The sequence below is a fragment of the Microtus pennsylvanicus genome, chromosome 21 (assembly GCF_037038515.1).
Source record: "Microtus pennsylvanicus isolate mMicPen1 chromosome 21, mMicPen1.hap1, whole genome shotgun sequence".
Taxonomy (NCBI): Eukaryota; Metazoa; Chordata; class Mammalia; order Rodentia; family Cricetidae; genus Microtus; species Microtus pennsylvanicus.
This window is the reverse complement of record NC_134599.1, coordinates 14773185-14796841: the sequence shown is the minus strand read 5'-3', so window position 1 is coordinate 14796841 and position 23657 is coordinate 14773185. Positions and strand designations below refer to the sequence as shown.

Here is a 23657-nt window from a genome sequence, read left to right as displayed (position 1 = left end):
CCCTAGAGAAGTATACAGGCAGGCAGTGCTGTGCACTGTAGGTCCCACCTGGAAACAACTCCAAGTTTACACTGGCTGGCTGAACAGTGGCAGAGAGAGAGATGAGACTCTGACCTTTGAAAACCAAGATAAAAGGAGTTAGAGATGGCTAGTGGCTAACAGCACTAGCTGCTCTTCCAGAAGACCTGAGTCTGGTTCCCAGCACCTACATGGTGACTTGCAGCCATCTATAACTCCAGTTTCAGAGGATCCATACCTTCTTCTGGTCTGTGCAGGCACCCAGTACGCATGTGGCACACATACGTAATTCATAACACCTACAACTAAACAAAAAACCCGGGAGTCCACTTGGTCATGCAGTTGTTCAGTCCCAAGGGAACACACAGAGGCTTATATTATTTATAAACTATTTGGGTTATTGTTCAGGCTTATTACTAACTACCTCTTACAATTTAAATTAGCCCATAATTCTTGTCTATATTTAGCCATGTGGCTTGGTACCTTTTCTCAGTAAGGGATTCTTACCTTGGTTCTTCTGTTTCTGGATAGATGACTACTGCATCTCTGCCTTTCCTCTTCCCAGAATTCTAGGCTGTTAACTGCCCTTGCTTATATAGGGTAAGGAGTTGGGGGATGGGCAAAGGGGCCTGGGCTCTTGCTGCGTGGTTCACGTTGGTCATGTGGTTCAGGAGGTTACGTTCGGTCACATAGGCCAGGAAGTCACAACTAGGAGATGACACACCTAGTTCTCTAGATAGTTTGGAATGTGGGGTGGGTTTTGCTAACAGATAGCTCTCCATTAACAGCCAATTTGGGTGTGGGGTAGGCTCTGTCCAGTGTGGTGATGCATGCCTGTTAATTCCAGTATCCACAAGGCCGAGGCAGAGTTGCTGAATTTGTGGCATTGAGAACAACATGCCAGCAAGGGCTACTTAGTAAGACCTTGTTCTAACATCAATCATTTGAATCCTACTTTGTATGTTGGAATGCCAGTGGCTCCTGGCAGCTGTTCACAGGATCAAGAGCCAAGAGTACAGCCTTCTGACTTCTGTCTCCTGACTCCATGACCATGAAAGCACAAATGTGTGCTGGATGAAGGTTTGGTGATGGAGAAACTAGGTCAGTGTGTTTCCACAACCTTGTGTAGACTGTTTTACGTTATCCTTCATAAAGACCTGACTCCTAGGTCATGTCTGTTCCAGATGCTAACAAATTCAGTAACTGTAACTCCTACTGTCCTGTCAGAGTGAAGACTAGGTGGCTCTTACCTGGGTGGGACAGGGACTCAGACTGAGTAGGTCCCCAGGATGAGAAAGGAGATGGTAGTGGTCATCTCAACATCTCAAAAACCCTCACATGTCCCCAGGGAAAACATATCATCTGCTTATTCCATGAAATGTATCACAAAGGCCTTGCTATGTACAACAGTTGCAACAAAACCAGGGTGCACAGAAAATGTGTATGGAACCCTCAGTGTAATATTCTGAACCTTAAAGAGTCCAAGTGGAGAAACGGGCTGCCTTAGTGCAGTGTGCTACTTCCCTGGCCCTGTCCATGAGGTGACTTCATGACCAATCTCCTTAGTACTTGTGCTGCGTCATGCCTGTAGAGTTCCACAGATGCTGCGGAGCTCTTCCTGCAGAGGGCACAGTTAGAAAGCTGAGGTTCCACCATAAGCAATGTCAGGAGAAGGCTAAAAGGGTGGTGAGTCCTTGAGTTCACCTATGTGCTGCTTTCTTGACAAATGAAGACTGCACTGTTGCCCAGGTGCGAAGGCCACAAATCACACAGACAACACGCAGATAAGTCTAGGAGATCAATAGCAAGTGTGCAAGAGAAACAGGATAATTTTATTATCAGGTTTTGCTTAAAATAACGGTACAATAAAATCTCTATAGTTCAGCATGATTAGACATGATTATAACTTGAATATTCTTTAAGAAACAAACGACAACAGAAATGAACCAGCACAAACTACAAAATTACTAGAGGAAAGGGAAGCCATTTGTCTGATAAAAGGTGTGCTATATAGTTAAACTTCCTTAGAAACTACTTCCCAACCACTAAGTACCTTCACCAAGTCATTAATCGAATGCTTCCTATATTTAGACACTGATGATCAAGTGGACTAAAACATGTAATGCTTAATCTTGTTTTTTCCATCTATAAAAGAACAGTATTTCAAGAAAATAAAATATTTTCTAAGCACAGTTTTCTGAAAACTTCAATGACCTTTTCTGGCTCAGTACCTGACTTGAAATGTTCAAATGTTTTTATTGCACACAACAGAAACTTGAGCAGCAAACTATGTGCATGAGAAGCTGATGAGAAACAAGATTGGAAACCCCTTTAATTGTGTTCCATTTACATGATTTAAATATATAGTTTTCTATATCTTTAATCAGTATAAGTAAAAAGGTAAATTTCTGAACAGCACAGAAATACAAACGTATTTAGAGCTTTACAAAATATATCCAACCCCTTAGATATGCACAACCTTTTAATTTTGGAGTGTTATACCATACACGGGAACCAGTTTCTTCTTCATAATGTAGAAAGCATTTTTATGAAGTTATTTTATATGAAAAAATAAAGATGCACATTTCTTTTCTCTCTCTGAAAAAAGTTTGTGGAATGTTGGAAATTATGAAAAAGCAATTTCAAAGCAATAAAGTCATAAGACTTGGAATGACAAAGTCTTAGCGGCACATTATGTTATGAGGAATGATGATCATTGTTAAGTGTTTTGAGGAGTATTTTGTCATAGCTAAAGGCTACCAAGAGATGGCATGGAAATCCATGAATCCTGGGCTATTTTTCTTCAAAGAACCAGAGTGTGTAAATGTTGCCACTCAGGAATCTCAAGCAATGTCCCAATACACTAACAGGCTGGTGCAGTTAGCACCACAGACCAGAGCTAACAGCTTCTGCCCTAGCAGGCTGCCCTCTGTGGAAGCTGCAGCAGACATCTGCCTGTGGTATAGATCAGGATGCTGACCTGCAGGACTTCCAAACTTACCAACATGGGAGGGAAAGGGGCCTCCATAGAATATATAGCTTCAATAAAACCTGACTACCAGAAAAAGAATGTTACAACTTCACTTAGAAATGTAAACAGCTGATTACAACTTTAACTTCTCTCTAAAGAACTCATACCTTAAGTAGGTTAAATACTGATGTCAAAATACTCTCATTCAAACTTTAAGTGCCCTGTTCCCCAGCCATGTAATACCCCATTTTTTCCTAATTTGCTTTCTTCTTAAATTTCTAAGGAAAGCTATTCTAAAAAACAGTAACTGCTTAGCACAAAACCTGAAAAACAACAGGATTGAGGAAGCCCTTCTTGCGTTCAAGAAAGCTCCTCTTATTCAAAAGACGAGGAGAATTGCTCTTAAGCTTGGGAGCTAGTGAATCACGAATGGATTTGGGGTTGGACAGTTTATATTGGTTATGAATCAAATGTACACATAAAATTGCTCTCCATCTGCTATATACAGCTTCAGAATTTCTACTCATCTAGTCCACAGACTCACGGCTTTAGTTCTCTCCCTTATCAATGTCACTGTCATTATGCTAGGAATGTAATGGCTTCCTTAAAACCACCTGGACAGCAGTGCAGCTACCGCTAATGACTGCATCCTGTAAACCTGAAAAATGTTGGTTGACTTTTGCTCCCTCAGGCCCTAGTTACACTCAGTTCTTAAACACAAAAGCATTGTTGATCACCAGAGAAAGCGTGGGCTCCAACAAACACATCTCTGGGGGCAAGAGTCAAAAGGCCTGCTACTGGTTCCAGGGCTCCCGTGCCAGGGTTTGGAGATTACTCATCAGTTAGTCTCTCTCACTGGTGTGCGGGACTCCTGGGCTAGGGCCGTATCTCCTGTTCTACACAACACTGGCTACAGCAGTGCCTCTGCCAACAACAAAATGGTCCATGGCCCTTGAAAAGTCAATGTTTCCCTAAACCTGAAGGAAGTAGACATATGGTCTTTTGACTATTCTAAGATGTTTTATATTCCCAGTTATTTTATGCTGAAAGCCAGTTAAGTGATCATTTTAAGAGTTAAGTTTTAATTTACATTAAGATTAAATTAAAATATACACTCAAGCCTGACAGAATGGTAAGATTCTCTAATTCCAGTTATTTGGGAGACAGAGGCAGGAGGATGGCAATTTAGAGACCTGTGTAGTAAGACTGTGCGATCCTATGCTGGGGATCCAGACATACACTCAAATGGAAATGTGATACAAAAGCAGCATTAAATTTCATTTAATTTTTTTCCTCAAGCATATTCCAAGGTGAGTGTTGCATTGCTTTTAAGTGACAGCAAGCATTTGCCCAGTCATGTAGACTGGTGGCTAAGCAGGCAGGCTCCTAGCAATACCAACTACCACAGGGCATCATCATGCTGCAGCCACATGAAGAACATCTAAGAACCCCAACAGTCTCGGCACAGCACTGATGGAAAAGCCTTTCAGTTTAGTGTGGCTTTGCCTCTTCTCTTTTCAAATAGTCCCTGGCTGAAGCAAATGAATGGTGTCCTCCCATTAATCAATTTATTTATCTCCCATTAATCAACTGTCACTGGATTCTTTGAGTTATTATGTTCAACTAGAAGTAGTTTGTATTTTGTGTAAAGTTCAAATTGCAAAGTTTTAGAGATATTAGATTATGCCCTGTATTCTTTACATAGTCTATAGGGCACCTTATAGGGAATGGATGAAATATAATCAGTGTCCTTAATTGGGCCCCTTATTTTCCCACTGCTCGTTAAATCAAATGTAAATATGATGGTTATTCCACATGTCTTCTGTTACTAAAGGCAGACTGCTCCCCATAAGTAGTCCCTGAGAACACCCATTAAAAATCCCCTGAAAAGCAAATGACAGTTATAAATGATAAACACATAAGCTCCAGCTGTGTACAAATTGTGAGAGGCTGGCCAATTCGTGTCTGCAGTAATATAAACTTTACCAGCCAAGTGACTCATGGCATGGGTATGGGCTCATTCTCATGCTTCTTACATTTCTATCATTTGAGGTGTGTGCATGCGTGTGTGCATGTGCGTGTAAGCATGTACATGACACACTGCCCACACAGAGGACAGAGGATAATCTTCAAGAGTTGGGTCTTGCCTTCCACCTTGTCTTGAGGCAGGGTCTCTCTTGCTTCTGCCAATTCATTGCACACTCCAGGCCAGCTGGCTTGTGAGCCTCCCATCTCACTGCAGGAACACTGGATTATAGATGTGGCCTTTAATGTGGGCTCCAGGGAATGTGTCAGGCTTGCACATTCAGCACTTTTACTCACTAAATCATTTCCTTGGCCCACTTCTTGGTTTTCTAAATGTGAGCTAAGTTGCGGCTTACACTTAACCTTTATTGGTCACTTTGTCTTTTGAAGGTGGTAGAACTGACTAAAAGAGGCTTTTCAGTCAGGGAAGTAGGAAAGTCAAGTACCTTTGAAAGGCTCAGTGCAGAGTAAGACTAAGAGAAGGCCTGCAGATCTGCCCAGATCCAATGGACAACCATTGACAAGAAACAAGGCACACATTTTAGATAACAAAGTGCTGCTGATTAAGACTGCAGCATACCTGGGGCTCATCATGCTAGCACGTGAGTCCTTAAACTACTGCCCTACAGCCCTGTGCCAACCCTTTCAGTGCTGCTGAGCCACCACTGCCTGCACAGTCACAGCCAGGAGGAGGGACACAGAGTGGCATCTCTGCTGTCTCATATCAACTTTGTCAGAAAGAAATTCATCTGAAATGACATCTTATCCTCAGAGTTTTTCCCTCTTGACTTTCACAGCTCTGGGAAGAAGTGAGCTGGTAAATGTGTTGAGTAGGTAGAAGGCCCCCTCCACGCCCCACCCCCACAAAACTTCACCCTAGAACTCAGCAAAGTAATATAGGCTGGAATGCACACTCCCTACACTTTACAAGTACATTTTAGGGTTAACTTCAGAGAAAGTAAAATAGTAATATAACTTAACTTTAGGCAATATAAATTACTATGACTATCTAAATATTTAAACAGCAAAATAGAACAAAATATACATATGCAAAAATTCTAAACAAATGTACAATTTCAGAACTTAAAATTCACTAGAAGGTTCATTGTGTGCATTAATTAGGCTCAGAATGAAGTAAAAGTAGTCAATTTCACCCCCAACCTGGAAAGCCATTCCTGCTATGGTTGTGATTTCATCTGTTCAGCATCCTGTAACATTCATTTAGACAGAGTGCAACTGTCCATGTAAACAGTTTGTTATCTTGCTCCCTGGATATGGACTCGTAGACAGAGGAGACCCTAGGAGCAGCAGATGAGGAGGGAGCATTACCCTTCAGAGAACACAGTAACTTCTGCTGTTGGCTTCAGGGCTTCCCGTTGGGTGGCTCAGGAAGACTCTGAGGGGTAGATGTGGTGAAAGTAGACAGCCATGAAGACATAGCTGTCTTTGCACTGGAAAAAGCTCCTCCCACTGACTGGCCTGTGTGAAAAATAAAAACAAAAGAAAAAAAAACATGAACTTAGTAAAAAGGTTTAACTTTTTTGCATCCTGGGAATGGAACTCAGGGAATCATCTAATACTGAACCAAACCTCCAGCCTATACTTACTATTTTGTTAAGACAATGAAAACCCAACAAACATGAATAAGGTTAACTCACTGAAACACAGTAAAATGATATAGCTACTAAAATACCACTTAAATTTTTAGTTCAAAATAATCTTTGCATGGAAATGTCTTAAAGAAAACCGAGTAATTTCTTACTACAGGAGCCACATTAGGCACGTTGTAGGGGTTAATAATACAATTTTATAGCCACAGCACTAGCAACTCTGTGAATCAGAATTAGCTGGAGAACTTAAAAAGTCAAACACGGGGCTGGAGAGATGCCTCAGGAGTTAAGATCATTTACTGTTCTTCCAGAGGACCCGGGTGCAGTTCCAAGCATCCATATCAGGAAACCCACAACAATCTTTAACTCCAGCTCCCAGGAATCCAATGCTTCTGGCCTCCATGACACACACACGTACAAATACCTGCACATATACATATGCAGATAGACAGACAAAAGAAAGAGAGAGAGAAAGGAGATAGACAGAGAGAGAGAGGAGACAGAGAGAGAGAGAGAGAGAGAGAGAGAGAGAGAGAGAGAGAGAGAGAGAGAGAGAAAAGAGAGCGTGGTATGTTCTCTGTACCTTAAATGCTGAGTAATCATTTACTTATACTGGAAGAGAATCTAAAACGGTTACATCAAACAAAGAGATGCAGTCTTACAGGCCTCAAGTCTTTTTTGTTCTAATGACTATTCTCTCCAAAGCTGCTGTGAATGTGAAATTATTTGAGTTATTACTTTAGAGAAGAAGGCATAGAAGAAACTTGCAATGCGATTTAATTAGCAGCAGCAGCAACACAAAACCAAATGCAGCTGCCCTCCCCATCTGTGGCTTCAGTTCATGCATTTGAGTTCCCTGTCATCTGAATCTTTGGACAATAACATGCAGGTACATAAATGTTCAATGGAATATTTTAGAAATAAATCATTAGTAAATTTGAAACTTCAGGCTGTTCTAAGTGGTGATGGCCCATCACACTCTCTAGCTCTATCCCTGCTCATATCCCCTTTCCTCTAATGTACACATGCTCACCCTCCTGCTACCAGTCACCTGACTCCCATGGTGTGCTGGATGCTTTTTATCAACTCAACACAAACTTAGACATGTCTGGAAAGAGGATTTTTTCTTTCCCAGAGACAGGGTTTCTCTGTGTAGCCCTAGCTATCTTGGAACTAGCTCTGTAGACCAGGCTGGTCAAACTTACAGTAATCTGCCTGCCTCTGCTTCCTGATTTTGGGATAAAAGGTGCATGCCACCACCACACAAAGAAGGACTCTTAAATGAGAAAATGCTCCTAACATTATTCTGTAGGCAAATTTGTAGGGCATTTTCTTGATTAATGATGTAGGAGGACCCAGCCCAATATGGGAAGTACCACTCCTGGGCAAGCGGTCCTGGCGGTTTAAAAAAGCAGGCTGAGCAAGGCACCGAGCAAACCAGTAACTAGTGTTCTTTAATGGTCCTGGCTTCACCTCCTATCTTGGCTTCTCTCAATGGACCATGTCCCAGGACATGTAAATCAAACAAACCCTGTCCTCCCCACATTGCTTTTGGTCATGATTATCACATCAGCAGAACCCTAAGTAAGATACCCGATTATCTCAGTGTCTGTGCTCCAGTAACCCTAAGAGCAAGGGCAGTGGACCCGGCAATTTGAACATGCCAAGGAGGAGCTATAAGGCGATTTCTTTATATGAAAAGGTGAAAGTAATTCAGTGACAAAATATATTCATATAACTTTTACTAAAGTAAACTGTTATAACTATCTCTTCCCATTATTGCTGTTAATCCCTGACTTGGCTAATTTACAAGCTAACATTTCATCACAGGTTGTATGTGTAAGGAAAAACATGGCATGTCCACAGTTCTGAGTATTCTGTGGGATTCTTGAAATAGATCTCCTTTGGATGGGGGACACTACTATAATGATTCATATGTCTACAATGCAGCTAAACTTTTCTATTAAAAATAAGTGTCGTGGAAGATTATTTTAGTGTCCTCTTTTTTTTTCTTTTTCCCTCTGAGAAAGGATTTCTCTGTGTAACAGTCCTGGCTGTCCTGGAACTTGGTTTGTACAGTATTATTATTTGGGGGGGGGTATTTTATTTTAGGGGTTTAAGACAGGGTTTCTCTGTAGCTTTGGAGCCTGTCCTGGAACTAGCTCTTGTAGACCAGGCTGGCCTCGAACTCAGAGATCCGCCTTCCTCCCAAGTGCTGGGATTTAAGGTGTGGCCCCCCCAATATTATTTTACCTAGGCAAAGATGAGTTACATTGTTTCTATTGCCTTTGTTAACTATTGATGTAAAGCTGCTTTACATTTGTTGAATTATGTAAAGATGAAAGAGCTAGCAAGAAACAAGCCTAAGCTAAGGCCGAGCATTCATAACTAATAACAAGTCTCCATGTCATAATTTGGGAGCTGGTTGTTGGCCTTCAATAAAAATCATGGTACAATAAGAATTCAAAATAAATCAAATGTATAACCATACAGAAATAAATTCTTATATATAAAATTCCATTCCTCTGGAATGTAGAAAAGCTATGTGTTCTGTGCCTTTTAAAATGAGTCCAGAGTCCTTTCATCATCTTTCTACAGGTATAAGGACTATTAGCTACCAAGACCACCAAAAGGCATTTTCTTTTTTCTTTTTCTTTTTCGAGACAGGGTTTGTCTGTGGTTTTGGAACCTGTCCTGGAACTAGCTCTTGTAGACCAGGCTGGTCTCGAACTCACAGAGATCCGCCTGCCTCTGCCTCCCAAGTGCTGGGATTAAAGGCGTGCACCACCACCGCCTGGCTCCAAAAGGCATTTTCATATGGGACTTCTGAGCCGTGTTCAATCAAAGTTAGCTAAATAGATAAATAATTCAGTAAAAGTTATCTCTGTTATGTGTTAAACATAAAGTATCCCAACAGGCTCATAGGTTTGAATGTTTTATCTCTGCACGATGGAGCTGTTTTAGGGAGGATATAGGACTTTGGGACCTGTAGTTTAGCAGAAGTGAGTTCTTAGGTAGGCCTTGGAGATTGTATCTGTTTGTAGCTCTCTGCTTCCTGATTCACTAGGATGTAAGGAACAACCACATGCTCACACTGTTATGAATTCCATTATGACTTTGTTGACTTGATGAACTGTACCTTAAGTCACAGAAAACGTCTCCCTTGAGTTGCTTCTGTAGGGTATGGTCAAAGTGGTGAGAAAAGTAACTACTATGGTTTCTAGATTTGCAACTGGAACAAAACAACAAGTTAAAAATACAGAAAAGAATGGCTGGGTGTGGTGGTACACACTGTCAATCCCAGTATTTGGAAGGCAGAGGCAAGAAGATCTTTGAGTTCAAGGCCAGCCTAGTCTACATAAGAAGTTCCAAGTTAGCCAGGGCTACATGGTGAGACCACATCCCAAAACAATAACACCAAACAAAACAACAAAAACAAAAAGACAAAAAACAAAAAAAGGAAAAAGGGAGAAGAGAAAAATAAAGAAGTTATTTTTTTATTCTGATTCAACACGGAATAATCTTCAAACCTTTTAAGTGGAAACAAAAGCTAGGCACAGAAGGATATATGATGTGGGAGTGATTTCTTTCTGATCTGTTGCTTTCATTGGTTAATTAATAAAGAAACTGCCTAGGCCCATTTGATAGGCCAACCCTTAGGTGGGTGGAGTAAACAGAACAGAATGCTGGGAGAAAGAAAGCTGAGTCAGTGAGTCACCATGATCCTCCCACTCCAGACAGACGCAGGTTAAGATCTTCCCTGGTAAGCCACCTCGTGGGTTACACAGATTATTAAAAATGGGTTAGATCAATATGTAAGAGCTAGCCAATAAGAGGCTGGAACTAATGGGCCAGGCAGTGTTTAAAAGAATACAGTTTCCGTGTAATTATTTCGGGGCATAAGCCATGCGGGCGGCCAAGTGCCGGGGACGCAGCCCCGCCGCTCCCTCAACAGATATATGTAATATGCAATGATTTACCTAGCTTTGGGTATCTGGTTAATACTGGCCTCATAAAATGAGGTGGAAAGTATTAGCTCATTTACGACTTTCTGAAAGCTCTGTATACAATTTATGTTATTTCTTAAATGTCTAACAGAATTTCCAAGAGAAGCACCTAGGATGCTGAGTTAGGAGGATCCAGAGTTTGAGGCTAATCTGGGCTACAAAGTGAGACCCTGTCCTTGACAAACAAGAAGAAGTGGTCAAGTAAGAGAAAGAGAAGAAGAGGGCAGGAGGGAGAGAGGAAGGAAGGCAGAGGGAAAGAGGAAGGAAGGAGGAGGAAGAAAGAAAGAAAAAGTGAAGCTAACATGGATGTGTTTAAATTAGAAACCTTGTACCAAGTTTTAATTTCTTCAGCAGATTCAGAACTATTCTTGTTTTTAAATTCCTTATTAGTTTCTGCCTTTCAAGGAATCTGTCCACCTATACTGTCAAATCTGCTGACAAAATTACTCTCAAGCTTCCTTTGTCCTTTCAGTTGTTGTGAGTCCCCAGTGGTGTGACCGCTCCAGTATCTCTTTTACCCATCTACTTGGAAAACATAAATGCCTTTTTTAATTGTAAGACTAAAAATTAAAAAGCCCCTTTTTATCATTATATGATCCACAAATATGTATAACTTTATTTTAACAAACTACACACTGAAAACAGAAAATAGATACATATGACAGCAGCTTCTGCTGAGGGTGCGCCTTACCAACAGCTTTTCCTGTTTGTACCACATTCCGGCTGGTTGTGACCATGACATTACCAATTTTTTTGCCACGTTCACTGTTCTGAACAGAACTAAGAAAAGAAACAATTTTTAAAAATCTTAAACATTTGTGAACACCCACAACCAAACCACTTTATTATCATCCCAAATCAATACTGGAAAAATAAAAAGCAATATTATTATAAGTAAATATAGAATATACTAAAAGAATACAGAAATGAGCTAAGAGGTGAGGACATAAAGATTTATGTCCTTGACAGACACGGTTTTCTCAGAGCAAGTCATCAAAGTAAGAATGGCTATATTCTGCCATTTTTTCATACTATTGTGTATGGACAGAGTATTTTCATTTTAAAATGCACCCTGTTGAACTACAGAATGTTATGCTCATTGGGCTATTATTTGAAACACAAGTCCATCAAGAAGATAAACTTCCCAACTGGCAATGAGGCACACGGCATATACTCAGACAGAATAATTTCCCTTACTTTCTGTGAGTACTCACTGTGAGAATCTGAGTTTCATGTCTGACACCGAGTACTGGCCTTGAAAAGGATGGCTGTAAAACAAAGCTTAAGTTTAGATTACGAGCATCACAGAACTGCAAAGAGCAGTCACAAGAACTGAAACCAACAGTGGGGTCCCATGCATCATTCCTAATACGAGCGTTAGAAGACCCAACAGTTTTGAGCTCTATCTTCTTTCCTTGTGTAATGGATAAACGTGGCTAGAGGTGGACATGTGTGCCTGGGGTGTTAACACTATCTCAACACAGTACTAACAACACCCTTCCTTCATCTGGGGTGGGGTCCAAGTCTTAATCCAGATTAAAAACACACCAGGAAATCAGGTGTCTAACTGACTTAGGCCACAGTGATGACTGTACCTTGATCCTGGTCACCCTGTAAAGACTGGAAGAGCAAGGTCAATAGACAGTTCTTGTCTTACACTCGGGTCCCTCTTCCAGTGCTATGAAGAAAGTGAAATTCACTTTCTTACAAAATGCTATAGTTTTATTCAAATGACAGCAAAGAGTTGTGGGTCCAAGTGAGCATATAGAACAGGTCTTCCTTTTACAGATCTCAGGACTAATCTAACAAGTCACATAAACACGCTGTGGTTGTAGCTGGTATATCACTTGTCTAACATGTTCAAAGTCCTGATTCAATACCAAACAGTGCAAAATCACAAAAGCATCCCCAATCAGTCTTTTTTCCTGTTTCAGAAAGGCTTCATTTCAGGGGTGGCATGTGTTTGATGCTTGTTAATTTAGAGGATTCCTTTTTAGGAGCTGAAAAGTGTCACTAATCTCAAAGAACGGTATTTGGAATGTTTCAAATTACACTTCCTGACAATGAAGACTATCACTTCCTACTTTCAATCTGGTGAAAATGTTTAAAATCTACTATCATGACTGCCTAATTACTACCCAAGTAGGCCTCTTTGTCCTCAATCTTCTCCCCTTTTTGTTTTAAAAATGTAAGAACAAAGTATCTTTATTTGTTGTTTTCTATATGTAGTTTTAAAAAAATATTTACTTTTTAAAACTAAAATATAATTACATTGTTTCCTCTCTTTCCTTTCCTCCATCCAACATTTCCAATGTAAATGGCCTTGCTCTTTCAAATTCATGACCTCTAATTATGTACACACGCGCACACACACACACCCCTTAGTCTGTACAATGTTAATTTTATGTATATGATTTCAGGTCTGGGGGCTCTTCCCTGGAGAGACTTCTCTTCTCAGCATTCTGTCTGTAGTCTTGGTCTGGGTTTGAAGGCCCAGGAGATTTCCCCCTTTTGTGTTAGCATGTCTATTGGCATCATCCTTGTTTTTTTGGTTTTGAAGACAAGTCTTGTCAAGTAGCCAACCTTCAACTCTCCTACTTTAGCCTCTTAAGTGTGGGATTACAAGTATGTGCTACAATGCAGAGCTACACTTCGGTCTGCTTTTCAACTTCCATAATTTTAGTTTCATTATACATTTTGTCTGGGTACCATTTTATAATCCTTTAAAGCCCATTCTAGCTAAGTCTATGTACCAGCATTAAGATCTGTAGAGCTGGTTCAGCTTAACAGCATCAGATGCAATGATGGAGATGGAGCACATACTGTGGAGCTGACAATTAGCTTGACTCACCTTGTAAGTAGAGTCACCTCAAGTGTCCCCTGCAAACCAGCTCACGTTTCCCTCCACATAGCTCGGAAGATAGACCTTGTAGTTAGTAAGCAGACTACATTGACCTCTTAGTTCCTTCATTTAACGGCACTAAACTGATACTTGCTTTTAGACTTTTTCATATATTCAGATGACAATATAGGTTGTGCTAGAGCCCCCCAAAAATCACCAGTTAGGATTGAACCTATTCATTTTCTTTGAGATAATATGAAGATAATAGATGTGTTCAATTGTTCTGAAACTACCTCCCTATGCAGTTGCATCTACAAGTTGATACTGTTCAGTCTGTACGTTGGAAAATGTGTGTGTGTGTGTGTGTGTGTGTGTGTGTGTGTGTTTATCCTTTCTAGCATCAGTTAATCACATTTCCTCTTTAGCTAAAAACAATAAACTATAGCACCAAATACAAATTTGATTTTGTATCTCTTTTTAATATAAAGTTGATTTTGTCCATTTCTTACCAAGAAATAAAGTTCAAAATACAATGAAAAGAGTCAATGAATGCTTGTATCATTAAAAATAGTATTTCAGTTAGTAGTGGTGGTAAACACGTTAAATCCAAGCACTGGGAAGGCAGAGGCAAGTGGCTCTAAGTTTGAAGCAAGCCCGGTCTACACAGTGAGTTCTAGTTTAGGCAGGGCTACATGGTGAGACTGTCTCAATAACAGAAAGACTGTAAAGCAACCGCTTTCCATCCCATTAGTCTAGAGGATGTGCTTACTTTGGGTTTATCTCTGAAAGTGCTGGGTGCTTATTGCTGTTCCATACCCTGTAGTTGTGAGTATTCTTCCAGGCGGCAACAAAAGTTGTCCCATAGTCTGATAACATCTTTTCATTATCTGCCAAGTAAATGGTTGAAAAGAAGTTGAGCTGGACCACAGCCATCTGGGCATGAAGATTAGTAACCACAAAAGGTGAAAGCATAGTTTGAAATCCCACACCCACATTGTGGGGACACAACCTACAGGTGTCAGCAAACTTAGGTCTAGTTCCAGAAATCCTCTTAAGAAGCTGTGTAGTCTTCAACAAGTCACTTCATCACTCAGAACTTCATTTTCTTAACTAGAAAATATGAGGACTGAGCCAAACATTTCCCAAGGCTCTCTACAATGCCAAAATGTTTTCAAGTTCCTTTACCATTACAAGGATCATATTACTTATTAAAGAAAAACTACAGACTTGACACTGAGCAGGCATAATGGCTTAAGTTTACCGCAGGGCACTTAGGGTCTCTTCACAAATGTCTAGGGAGTTAAGAACAAGCACGTAAAAGGCTTCTTTACCCACGTTTTCTTTAGACTTTGTCTCACTATTTGGTGCTTCATGCTTGAGTAAGCACTGTACTATCAAAAGTCCTTACCACAGGATTTTCACATTAATGCTAAACAGCTCTTGCCTTTCTTGATACCATAGGGAAGTGTGAACCCAGAGCATTTCTGCTTGGAGGGACAGAAAAGGTCTGGTGAACTGATCCAAATAGCTCTTGCCTCGCATTTATCACAGGCATGCAGGTTTGCTATTTTATTTTTGAGACAAAGTCTTGCTATGTACTCAGGCTGGCCTCAAACTCTTGGGACTCTTCTGGTCTCGGCTTTCTTCTGTCCAGGCAGGTGATATCTGAGGCGCGTGCCACCATGTCTGCTGTGTTTTTGCTTTGAAGGTGAAATGCAAGTAGCTTTTGTTACTAGGAAAGGACTAGGAGACACACGGTTCCATCTACAGCATAAAGGTATGCTTCCACAAAATATTTCTGAAGTTCACACTTCACCAGATTGTGCTTGAGAATGGACTTGAGTCAGGCAACAGAAGCCTCTCAACAAGATGGATGAGCAAGGCAGGGCTTTAAATCAGAATATCTAAGATTATTGTTAAGGTAAAAACTAATTACTAGCTACAAAATGAGCTAGGCAATGGTAGTGCATGCCTTTAATCCCAGAAATGTGGGAAGCAGAGGCAGGTGGATCTCTGAGTTTGAGGCCAGCCTGGTCGACAGAGTGAGTTCCAGGACTATCAGGGATACATAGAGAAACCATTAAAAAAAAAAAAGAAGAAGAAAAAGAATATTAGCTATAAAATTAGCTATAAAGTGTTCAGAACAGACCTTACAAGTATAAATTTATTTTTTTAAGTTGATTACTCATGAAGTAAAAAAAACCTGGTGGCTATCTGGATTTCTTTTTTTGATTAGTAAGTAAATTTAAATTACAAAATTTAATTTTGATGTCTCTGCTCCTATATTTGTAGAGGTGACAGACACTTAAAAAATTCAACTAATAAATGAGAAATTGATCACTAGTTTTGCTTTATAATGAAGGACATCACTGAAACCTGGATTTAAACCACCCTGGCAGGTGGGAATGACAAGACCACAAATAACACAACACTGTGGACACGCACTTTCACAAGATACTACCAGAAGGTAAACTGCATGCTGCATATATCGCGTTTCTAGTTTTTAAAAAAAGTAATGTCATTTTTCAGTAATGACAAATGAAAGATATTTTGAAGTCTACTTTTGCAACAAGTATTTGCCAGAGTTTCAGGGTAGAAACGCTCATTGCTATGTTCCACTTTTGGTTCATATTATTTTCTAAGTAAAATGAAGTAGTTTTACCCAGGCAGAAAAAATAATTTTTTTTAGGATGGGTTAAAATTTTGAATGTTTAGACATTCAGAATATGATCTGTAATATTTTCTTTAAAAATATTTCTTCAGAACCTGAAAATGTGTAAGCAGTTTATAAACAACTGCCAAATGCCATCATTCCCCTTGATACAAAATAGTCAGTAGTCAAGTTGGAGAAAACAATTAATATTGACTTAACACATGTTCATGTTTCTATCATAAAAAAAAGTAAAACTGCCAGGCGGTGGTCACGCACACCTTTAATCCCAGCACTCAGGGAGTCAGAGGCAGGTGGATCTCCCTGAGTTTGAGGTCAGCCTGGTCTACAGAGTGAGTTCCAGGACAGCCAGAGATATACATAGATAAACTTTGTCTTAAAACTCCCGCGGTGGTGGTGCACGCCTTTAATCCCAGCACTCGGCAGGCAGAGACAGGCGGATCTCTGTGAGTTCGAGACCAGCCTGGTCTACAAGAGCTAGTTCCAGGACAGGCTCCAAAGCCACAGAGAAATCCTGTCTCGAAAAACCAAAAAAAAAAAAACCCTCCTCCCGCAAAAGGAGTAAAATTTAATAATAATTAAAAAAAGAATGGTCAGAGAACATGCTTAAATAGATTCATCTTTGTAAAGACTACTGTAAACCATAAAACCAAAGTCCAAAACAAATGAAAGAAAAGGGTTTGGCATTTTGGATCAAGTACTCAAAATGCCATAGTTGTCACATCTGTGTAACAGGTGATTTTCTATAATGAATATCTCTTTTATGCAACCCAAAATATCCATAAGCATCAGAACAGGAAAATGTATAGGAAGAAATGTGGCTGTGTGCTGCTTACCTAACTGCAGTGTAGCAGCCAGCAGAGCATGGAGATAGACTGCAAACTGGGCCCGGATCCATTCGTCACCTCCCTCCCAGCCTGTGCCATCCAGGAAGACATCATCCCGGTTCTCAGTCACGTGCCTCACGAGGTAATCTGCGAACCTCAGGTCTGCAGTGGTTGGGTTAAGCAGCTTCCTAAGTTCTGGGTCGTGGATCTGGATCAGTGCTTCTTCTACCTAGAACAGTACCCAGGTACAAGTCAGAGCTGGGATCAGGGCTTCTTCTACCTAGAACAGTACCCAGGTACAAGTCAGAGCTGGGATCCTCACACGGTATCCATGCCACATCTTAAAAAGAAAACTTTGGGGAACTGGAGTTGAAAAGACGAAAGAAAAAAAAATGTAACAGTAATCTCAAAGATAAGTCTAAGAGTCAGGTTTTTACACTGACGTTTCTATGTACTTTCTCTATTTTTATAAAAAATGCCTTTTCATTTTTAGAAAATATGGAGAGCGGAGTATAGTTGACTGAGAGCACTTGCGGCTCATGGAGAGGATCTGGGCTTGCTTGACAACGCTTACATGGTGGCTTACATCCATGGGTAACTTCAGTTCCAGGGGATCTGACACTCACTTCTGACCTCCACAGGCACCAGGTGTGCACATGGTACACATGTATACATATATGCAAGCAAAATAAGCACATACAAATAAGTCTTTAAAAAGGGTGACTTCAGAAAAGAAAATACAAGTGCAAATAAGAACATAACTTTGAACTATAAAAGTAATTCACGCCTTTAGAAATCTTTGGTAGTGTAAATATTTGAGGAAATATAGATATACACACAATGAAATCTGCCCTTATAATAACACAGAAAAAAAAGCTTAGTTGTAAGTCCTTTAAAATTTTCCATTTTGAGGGCTTGGATACTTCAGAGTATTTTAAATACTGTAACATTTTATGTACTTGCGAGGTTTGCTTTGTTCTTTAGCTGCTGGTGATTAAACTTAGGACCTTAGGCATACTTAGCAACCACTATACCAATATACCAACCCCCAACAGGTTAATTTTGAATGAAATAATAAAGTATCTATCTAGTGACTTCTGAATGTTAAAGCACTCTGAGGTTCTCTCACCTGTACCCTCCTATCTAGTATACAGTGTTTTCCCCCTCACTCAAATTTGGGATAATAATATAATTTCAAAAGCTGGATTTTTAAACTGTTATATTTCAACCATTTCCCAAAAAGTATGAAATTTCTGTCAGTAATTATAAAAACCTTAATGCAGTTAAAAATCCCAACATTTGCCGGGCGGTGGTGGCGCACGCCTTTAATCCCAGCACTCGGGAGGCAGAGGCAGGTGGATCTCGTGAGTTCGAGGCCAGCCTGGTCTAGTTCCAGCTAGTTCCAGGACAGGAACCAAAAGCTACAGAGAAACCCTGTCTTGAAAATCACGAAAAAAAAAATCCCAACATTTTAAAATTGTAAAATTGAATAAATAATTAAAAAATTTAAGTATAGCCAGGCAATGGTGGTGCACAGCTTTAATCCCAGCACTTGGGAGGCAGAGGCAGGTGGATCTTTGTGACTATGAGGTCAGCCTGGTCTACAAAGTGAGTTCTAGGACAGGCTCCAAAGGTACACAGAGAAACTCTGTTTTGAAAACAACAAAAAATTTAGATATATTTGATAAGGTATCAAACATCTACCCTGAACTTCCTTAACATCAGGAACATATTAAGTAGAATATGTGTTTAAATTATTTTGAAAAGATTTCACATTTTAATAAGGCACAGAGACCATGATAGGTCTGGTTCACTCAGGCTGGAATCCTTGCTCAAGCATTTACCAGTGTTTGAAAATGGGGGGAAAAAAAAATCACTTGTGTGCCTTAGCTTATATATGTGCAAAATATAGACAGTACTTATCTTATAGGGCTATTAGGAAAGTCAGATCAGTTAAATAAAGTAAGGAGGCATAATGAGGTTCACCTTTAATCCCAACATTTGGTAGGCAGAGGCAGGCAGATCTCTGAGTTCCAGGCCAGCCAGGACTACACAGAGACCCTGTTTTAAAACAAAACAAAAGAAATAAACCCAAAACAAACAAAAAGATATAATTAAAATTACTGGAATACAGAAAACATTATTTTCTTTATTAGTGCTGTTACTAAGGCTTCATAATTATATTTAGGAAAGAAGTGAGTCAGCAGGCCAAGTGCATACACTGAGACATAAACATACTTCCACAATGGCGTCACTGAGGTGCTTCTGTTGTCGAAAAAGGATGTTAGTAGCTCCAGCCACAAATCCCCGAACAGTGACATCAGAGAGAAGATGATGCTGCTGCAATGCCATGTAAGGCAAACACAGATATCCCTATGGATTACAAGAGCAACAGGAAATAGACAAGTCAAAAGAAAACCCCAAAACTCAGCTACTTCTCTTTTCAAGCTAAAAGCAGAAGAGCAAAAAGTAAAAGAAATGTCCATTTTCCCCTGCTTGTCTAGTTCATCTTGACTCACTAAAATAATATTCACAGAGGAATGTCTTGCCTTGACTGCAGTAAGTCCAGCTACTGATTCAGTAATTTGCTTCACACACTGTCAAACCCCTGGCAAGGCTGTCTTACTTGGTCACTTTATATTTAGTTCAATTTAAATAAAGTCTGACTTTTTTTAATTTAGGAAATTAAAAGTATTACATCCGTTAAGAAGTATGTTGTTTACTAGGAAGCAGTTAAGAATTTTTTTTTAAATATTTATTTATTATGTATACAATATTCTGTCTGTGTGTATGCCCAAAGGCCAGAAGAGAGCACCAGACCCCATTACAGATGGTTGTGAACCACCATGTGGTTGCTGGGAATTGAACTCAGGACCTTTGGAAGAGCAGGCAACGCTCTTAACCTCTGAGCCATCTCTCCAGCCCCCAGCAGTTAAGAATTTTAACACAAACCTCTGTACACAGCCACCAAGGTGCAATGAGAATAGCAAAGCATCCCATTTATTGTCCAGTTGCAAAAATATGTCAAAATATTTGCTACAAACTAGTTAAAACACAAGTTACACCGACAGTATCTGTGTTTAATTTCCTTTTGAAATAACACTTCCTTAAAATTACAGTTAAATCACTAACCCTCAGCAGGCATTGAAGTCTGCAAACCAACCAAGCAAAAGCCAGCCCAACACTACACAACCCCAAGTTAAAGTTGAGGTCAGTGGTAATGATTTGTGCATGAAGGTAGGGCAGAACTGTTCAATTTTATTTTTAGCCTTATGTAGAACATAAATCATAACAGTTACTGAAAACCTATTCTAATTCAGAGTCTTTCAGCAACAGGTTCGATTTTTCTTTCTGTGACTATTTCAACCGGCTTACTTACAATGAACCTTGAAAACACACACACACACACACACACACACACACACACACACACACACACACACACACACAAAGTCTTCTGCCCAGTAGTTTACCTAAATTTATTCTGCAGACATACCTGCTCATCTGTTGATGTATTTTTAAGTTATTTAATATAGCACTATAACTTCATGAAGAGTGGAGTAAATTTCTAGTCATATAACATTCTTAAATCATCAAAAGTGATAGAGTTCAACTCCCAGAGATGTAATATAAAAGTGATTGAGGGATTGAAAAGGATGGGCACAGACTGCCATTATTTGTGTAAAAGGGGTGGGGAAAATCTGTGGGAAGGCCTTACTGGTCAGAGGCTGCATTCTATCAAGGCCTGGCAGCTTGTTTCCAAAGCTCAGGGACAGGGGGACTCCCACTCCCTTCCCCAGCAAGACTTCTTGTTCTCTACCTGCCCTTATCTGGAGACTGTCCCTGGGCCTACAGCTCCCTGAACCTTATCTGAAAGCTGTCTGGCAGGCCTGTTTATCTCTAGGGTTACCCTTGACACAGTTTCCTGCTAGAAGCCTCCCCTGCAACACATAGACTTGTGCCAGGAGTTTTGGATAGGACCCTGCAGCCTTGTACACAGCCTTATGATAGGACTGTGTCACCTAAGGCAAATTAGGATTTGCCCCCAGACTCCCCAATCCTATATACTTCCTATACTCTGGAATAAAGCTGAGCAGATTCACCAAAGTTGTCTTTCAAAGGGCTGTCTGCATCTTCCCACAGCTGCTCAAACCCTGCTCCCTGCTTCTGCTCCCTCCAACCTCATGGACCAATGCACCAGCGATCTTGAGGAAGAAGCAGAACCACAAAACTCTATGCATTCCCTTCTGCCATAAAATATCAACAGAAGGAAATAAGACATTGGTAATGTTAACAGCCATCATAGAAGACAGATGGGTAGAAAGGGATGGATTAGGAAACATTTCTTTTTGGTTCTAGAGATTGAATCAGGACTGTGTGTATTGCAGGCATACATTCTATATTCTCAGCAGAAAGTTTTATTACAGATGCTTTGGACCTTTTTATTATTAAACTATATGGAAATATTACACACTGATAGCACTGTTCAAAAGAGTTTAATATAGTGTCATTATTTTTCATTTCATGATGTTCAATTTAGCTAAACTCTTTGGGATGTATTGGAATACAATTGCAGAAGAATTTAGGTTTTTTCCAAAAAGCGGATTTCACACCTAAACCCACTCCTGGCTTCCTATTATCTAGGACAACTTAACATCTGTATTTGAAATGACACAGTATTGATAAGCAAGGCAAAAAAACCCCACAGAACAATTATCATGTATAATTAATATACACTAATATACAAATAACAACAAATAAAAATCCAAGGCAAACAACACTGAGATATGATATATACATATCCATATTCTCAGAAATATTCATAATGGCCAAGAGGTGGAGGCAATGAAAGTATCTACCAATGGATAAGTGAAAAATAAAGAGTAGGGTAGAATAATATAAGCAAATATTATTAATCTCTTCTTCACCTATCCAAACACTAAAAAAAAATTACTCTATATATTCAGTTATAAGTTGGGAAGTTAAATGACTTTGTTTTTATTTTCCAAGACGGGATCCTACTATATATTTTGGGCCAGTCTCAAAAGCAGGATTCTCCTGACTCTGCTACCAGCTGGGTCATAGTTATGTGCCACCAAATATGGCTGAGATAATTAAATTTCATTATTTAAAATTTTTTGTTTTAAATTGATAAATAGCAATTATAATGAAGTAACTTCTAATCATAGTTTTTATGGAACCTCAACTGATTTAACCAAATGACTTGTAAATGGAGAAAAAAGCTGACACATGAAATTAAACAAAAACCAATCCAGTCCTTTCTAGACAGCTCAACACTAACTATAGCAGGACGTGCCCGATTCCAGTACAAAATCGGGGGAAATGGAAGACATAGTACTGAATTTTCACACCCTAAAATACTTCTGTCTCCTCTCCCCCCCCCCCCCACCCCGGTGCTTCTCTGCTCATTAAGGTGCATAGCAGCAGAACATAAGCTCAGAGGCATGATTTAATTTTTTTTCTACTACTCTTGGTATCTACAATACACTTCCTATCACTCCATGGGTATCCTGTTTGATAGCTGCTTCTAGACTCATCATTTCCTCAGCCCCTCTGTTACTTCTGCATATTTCTTAACTCAGCTCTCAGGAAAAGGTAAAAAACATTTGGCAATCTATTACCGCTGCCCTCTACATAATAAAGCTTATCTGTAAAGCTGACGTGGCTGTGATTCCCAGCACTTGGGAGGCATAGACAGGTCAATCTCTAAGTTCAAGGACAGCCTGGTCTACAGACTGAGTTCCAGGATGGCTAGGGCTACACAGGAAAATCCTCTCTTAAAAAACCCAAAAACAACAACAACAGAGCCCAGGCTATTAGCAGGTTCTATATGGTGGCTGATAATCCTCTGTTACCCAAGCTCGAGGGTATCTGACACCCTCTTCTGGCCTGAGCAGGCACTGCATGTACACACACACACACACACTCAGGCAAAATCTTACAGGTAGAAAAATAAATCTAAAAGTAAAAGAACTCCCGAAGGAAAATAGCTTAAAGACAATCTGGTTTTAAGAACATTTCATCTTCCATTTCACCTTCCAAAGTTACTGACAAAAAGGTTCAGTATTAGTAGTTAGGAGTGCTTAAGATTAATCAACAAATTGGGTTTTACTCAACACACAATAAAAAAAAATCAGGAAAAAAAATTGTTTACTTATAGTAAAGTGGTGAGTCTATCACATATTCCGTCCTGGAATAAAGTACATAAATCTATCAGCTAAACGTGGTTTATTGACAAGATTCACATCACTTTAATGCAGTAACTTGACCCTCAAAACCAAAATTTTTCTTCAGTCCATTTGCCTCCTGATAAAAAGTGCTCTGAAAGATGCAGGAAATAATGACGGTTTTGGAAAAAAACTCACAATCTGGGACTGGAGAGCTGACTTAGCAGTTAGCACTGGCTGCTGTGCAGAGCACCTGGGTTTGGTTCCCAGTACACATTCTCTGTCTGTCTATTGCTCCACTTTCCAGGGATCTGGCACTCCTGGGATATCAGGACCACATGGCACACATACATGTATTTTCTAAGTTAGGGGTTCTACTGCTGTGATAACACACCATGCCCAAAAGCAAGTGGGGGAGGAAAGGGTTTATTTCACCTCTCAGGTCTTTACTGAGTGAAGTTAGGGCAGGACCCTGGAGGCACAAACAGAAGCAGAAAC

The 23657-nt window shown here is 39.9% G+C and overlaps 1 protein-coding gene across 3 annotated transcripts in view; it reads right to left on the bottom strand.

The window, feature by feature from the left end:
* Nucleotides 1-1829: 1829 nt before the first annotated feature.
* The window catches only part of Avl9 (AVL9 cell migration associated), a 53036-nt gene continuing 31208 nt past the window's right edge, over nucleotides 1830-23657 (bottom strand). The window contains exons 11-17 of one of the 3 annotated variants that reach the window (XR_012908768.1): nucleotides 19210-19344; nucleotides 16981-17200; nucleotides 14243-14360; nucleotides 11846-11899; nucleotides 11323-11411; nucleotides 2999-6493; nucleotides 1830-2945 (exon numbers count right to left, since the gene is read on the bottom strand). Coding sequence is in view for 2 of the 3 variants with exons in the window: in XM_075955657.1 (XP_075811772.1) it covers nucleotides 6378-6493; nucleotides 11323-11411; nucleotides 11846-11899; nucleotides 14243-14360; nucleotides 16981-17200; nucleotides 19210-19344 (732 nt within the window). In the remaining variant the exon portion in view is untranslated. Of the gene's footprint in view, nucleotides 6494-11322; nucleotides 11412-11845; nucleotides 11900-14242; nucleotides 14361-16980; nucleotides 17201-19209; nucleotides 19345-23657 lie in introns of all 3 variants that reach the window. The other 2 variants (XM_075955657.1, XM_075955658.1) reach the window with 2 other exon arrangements.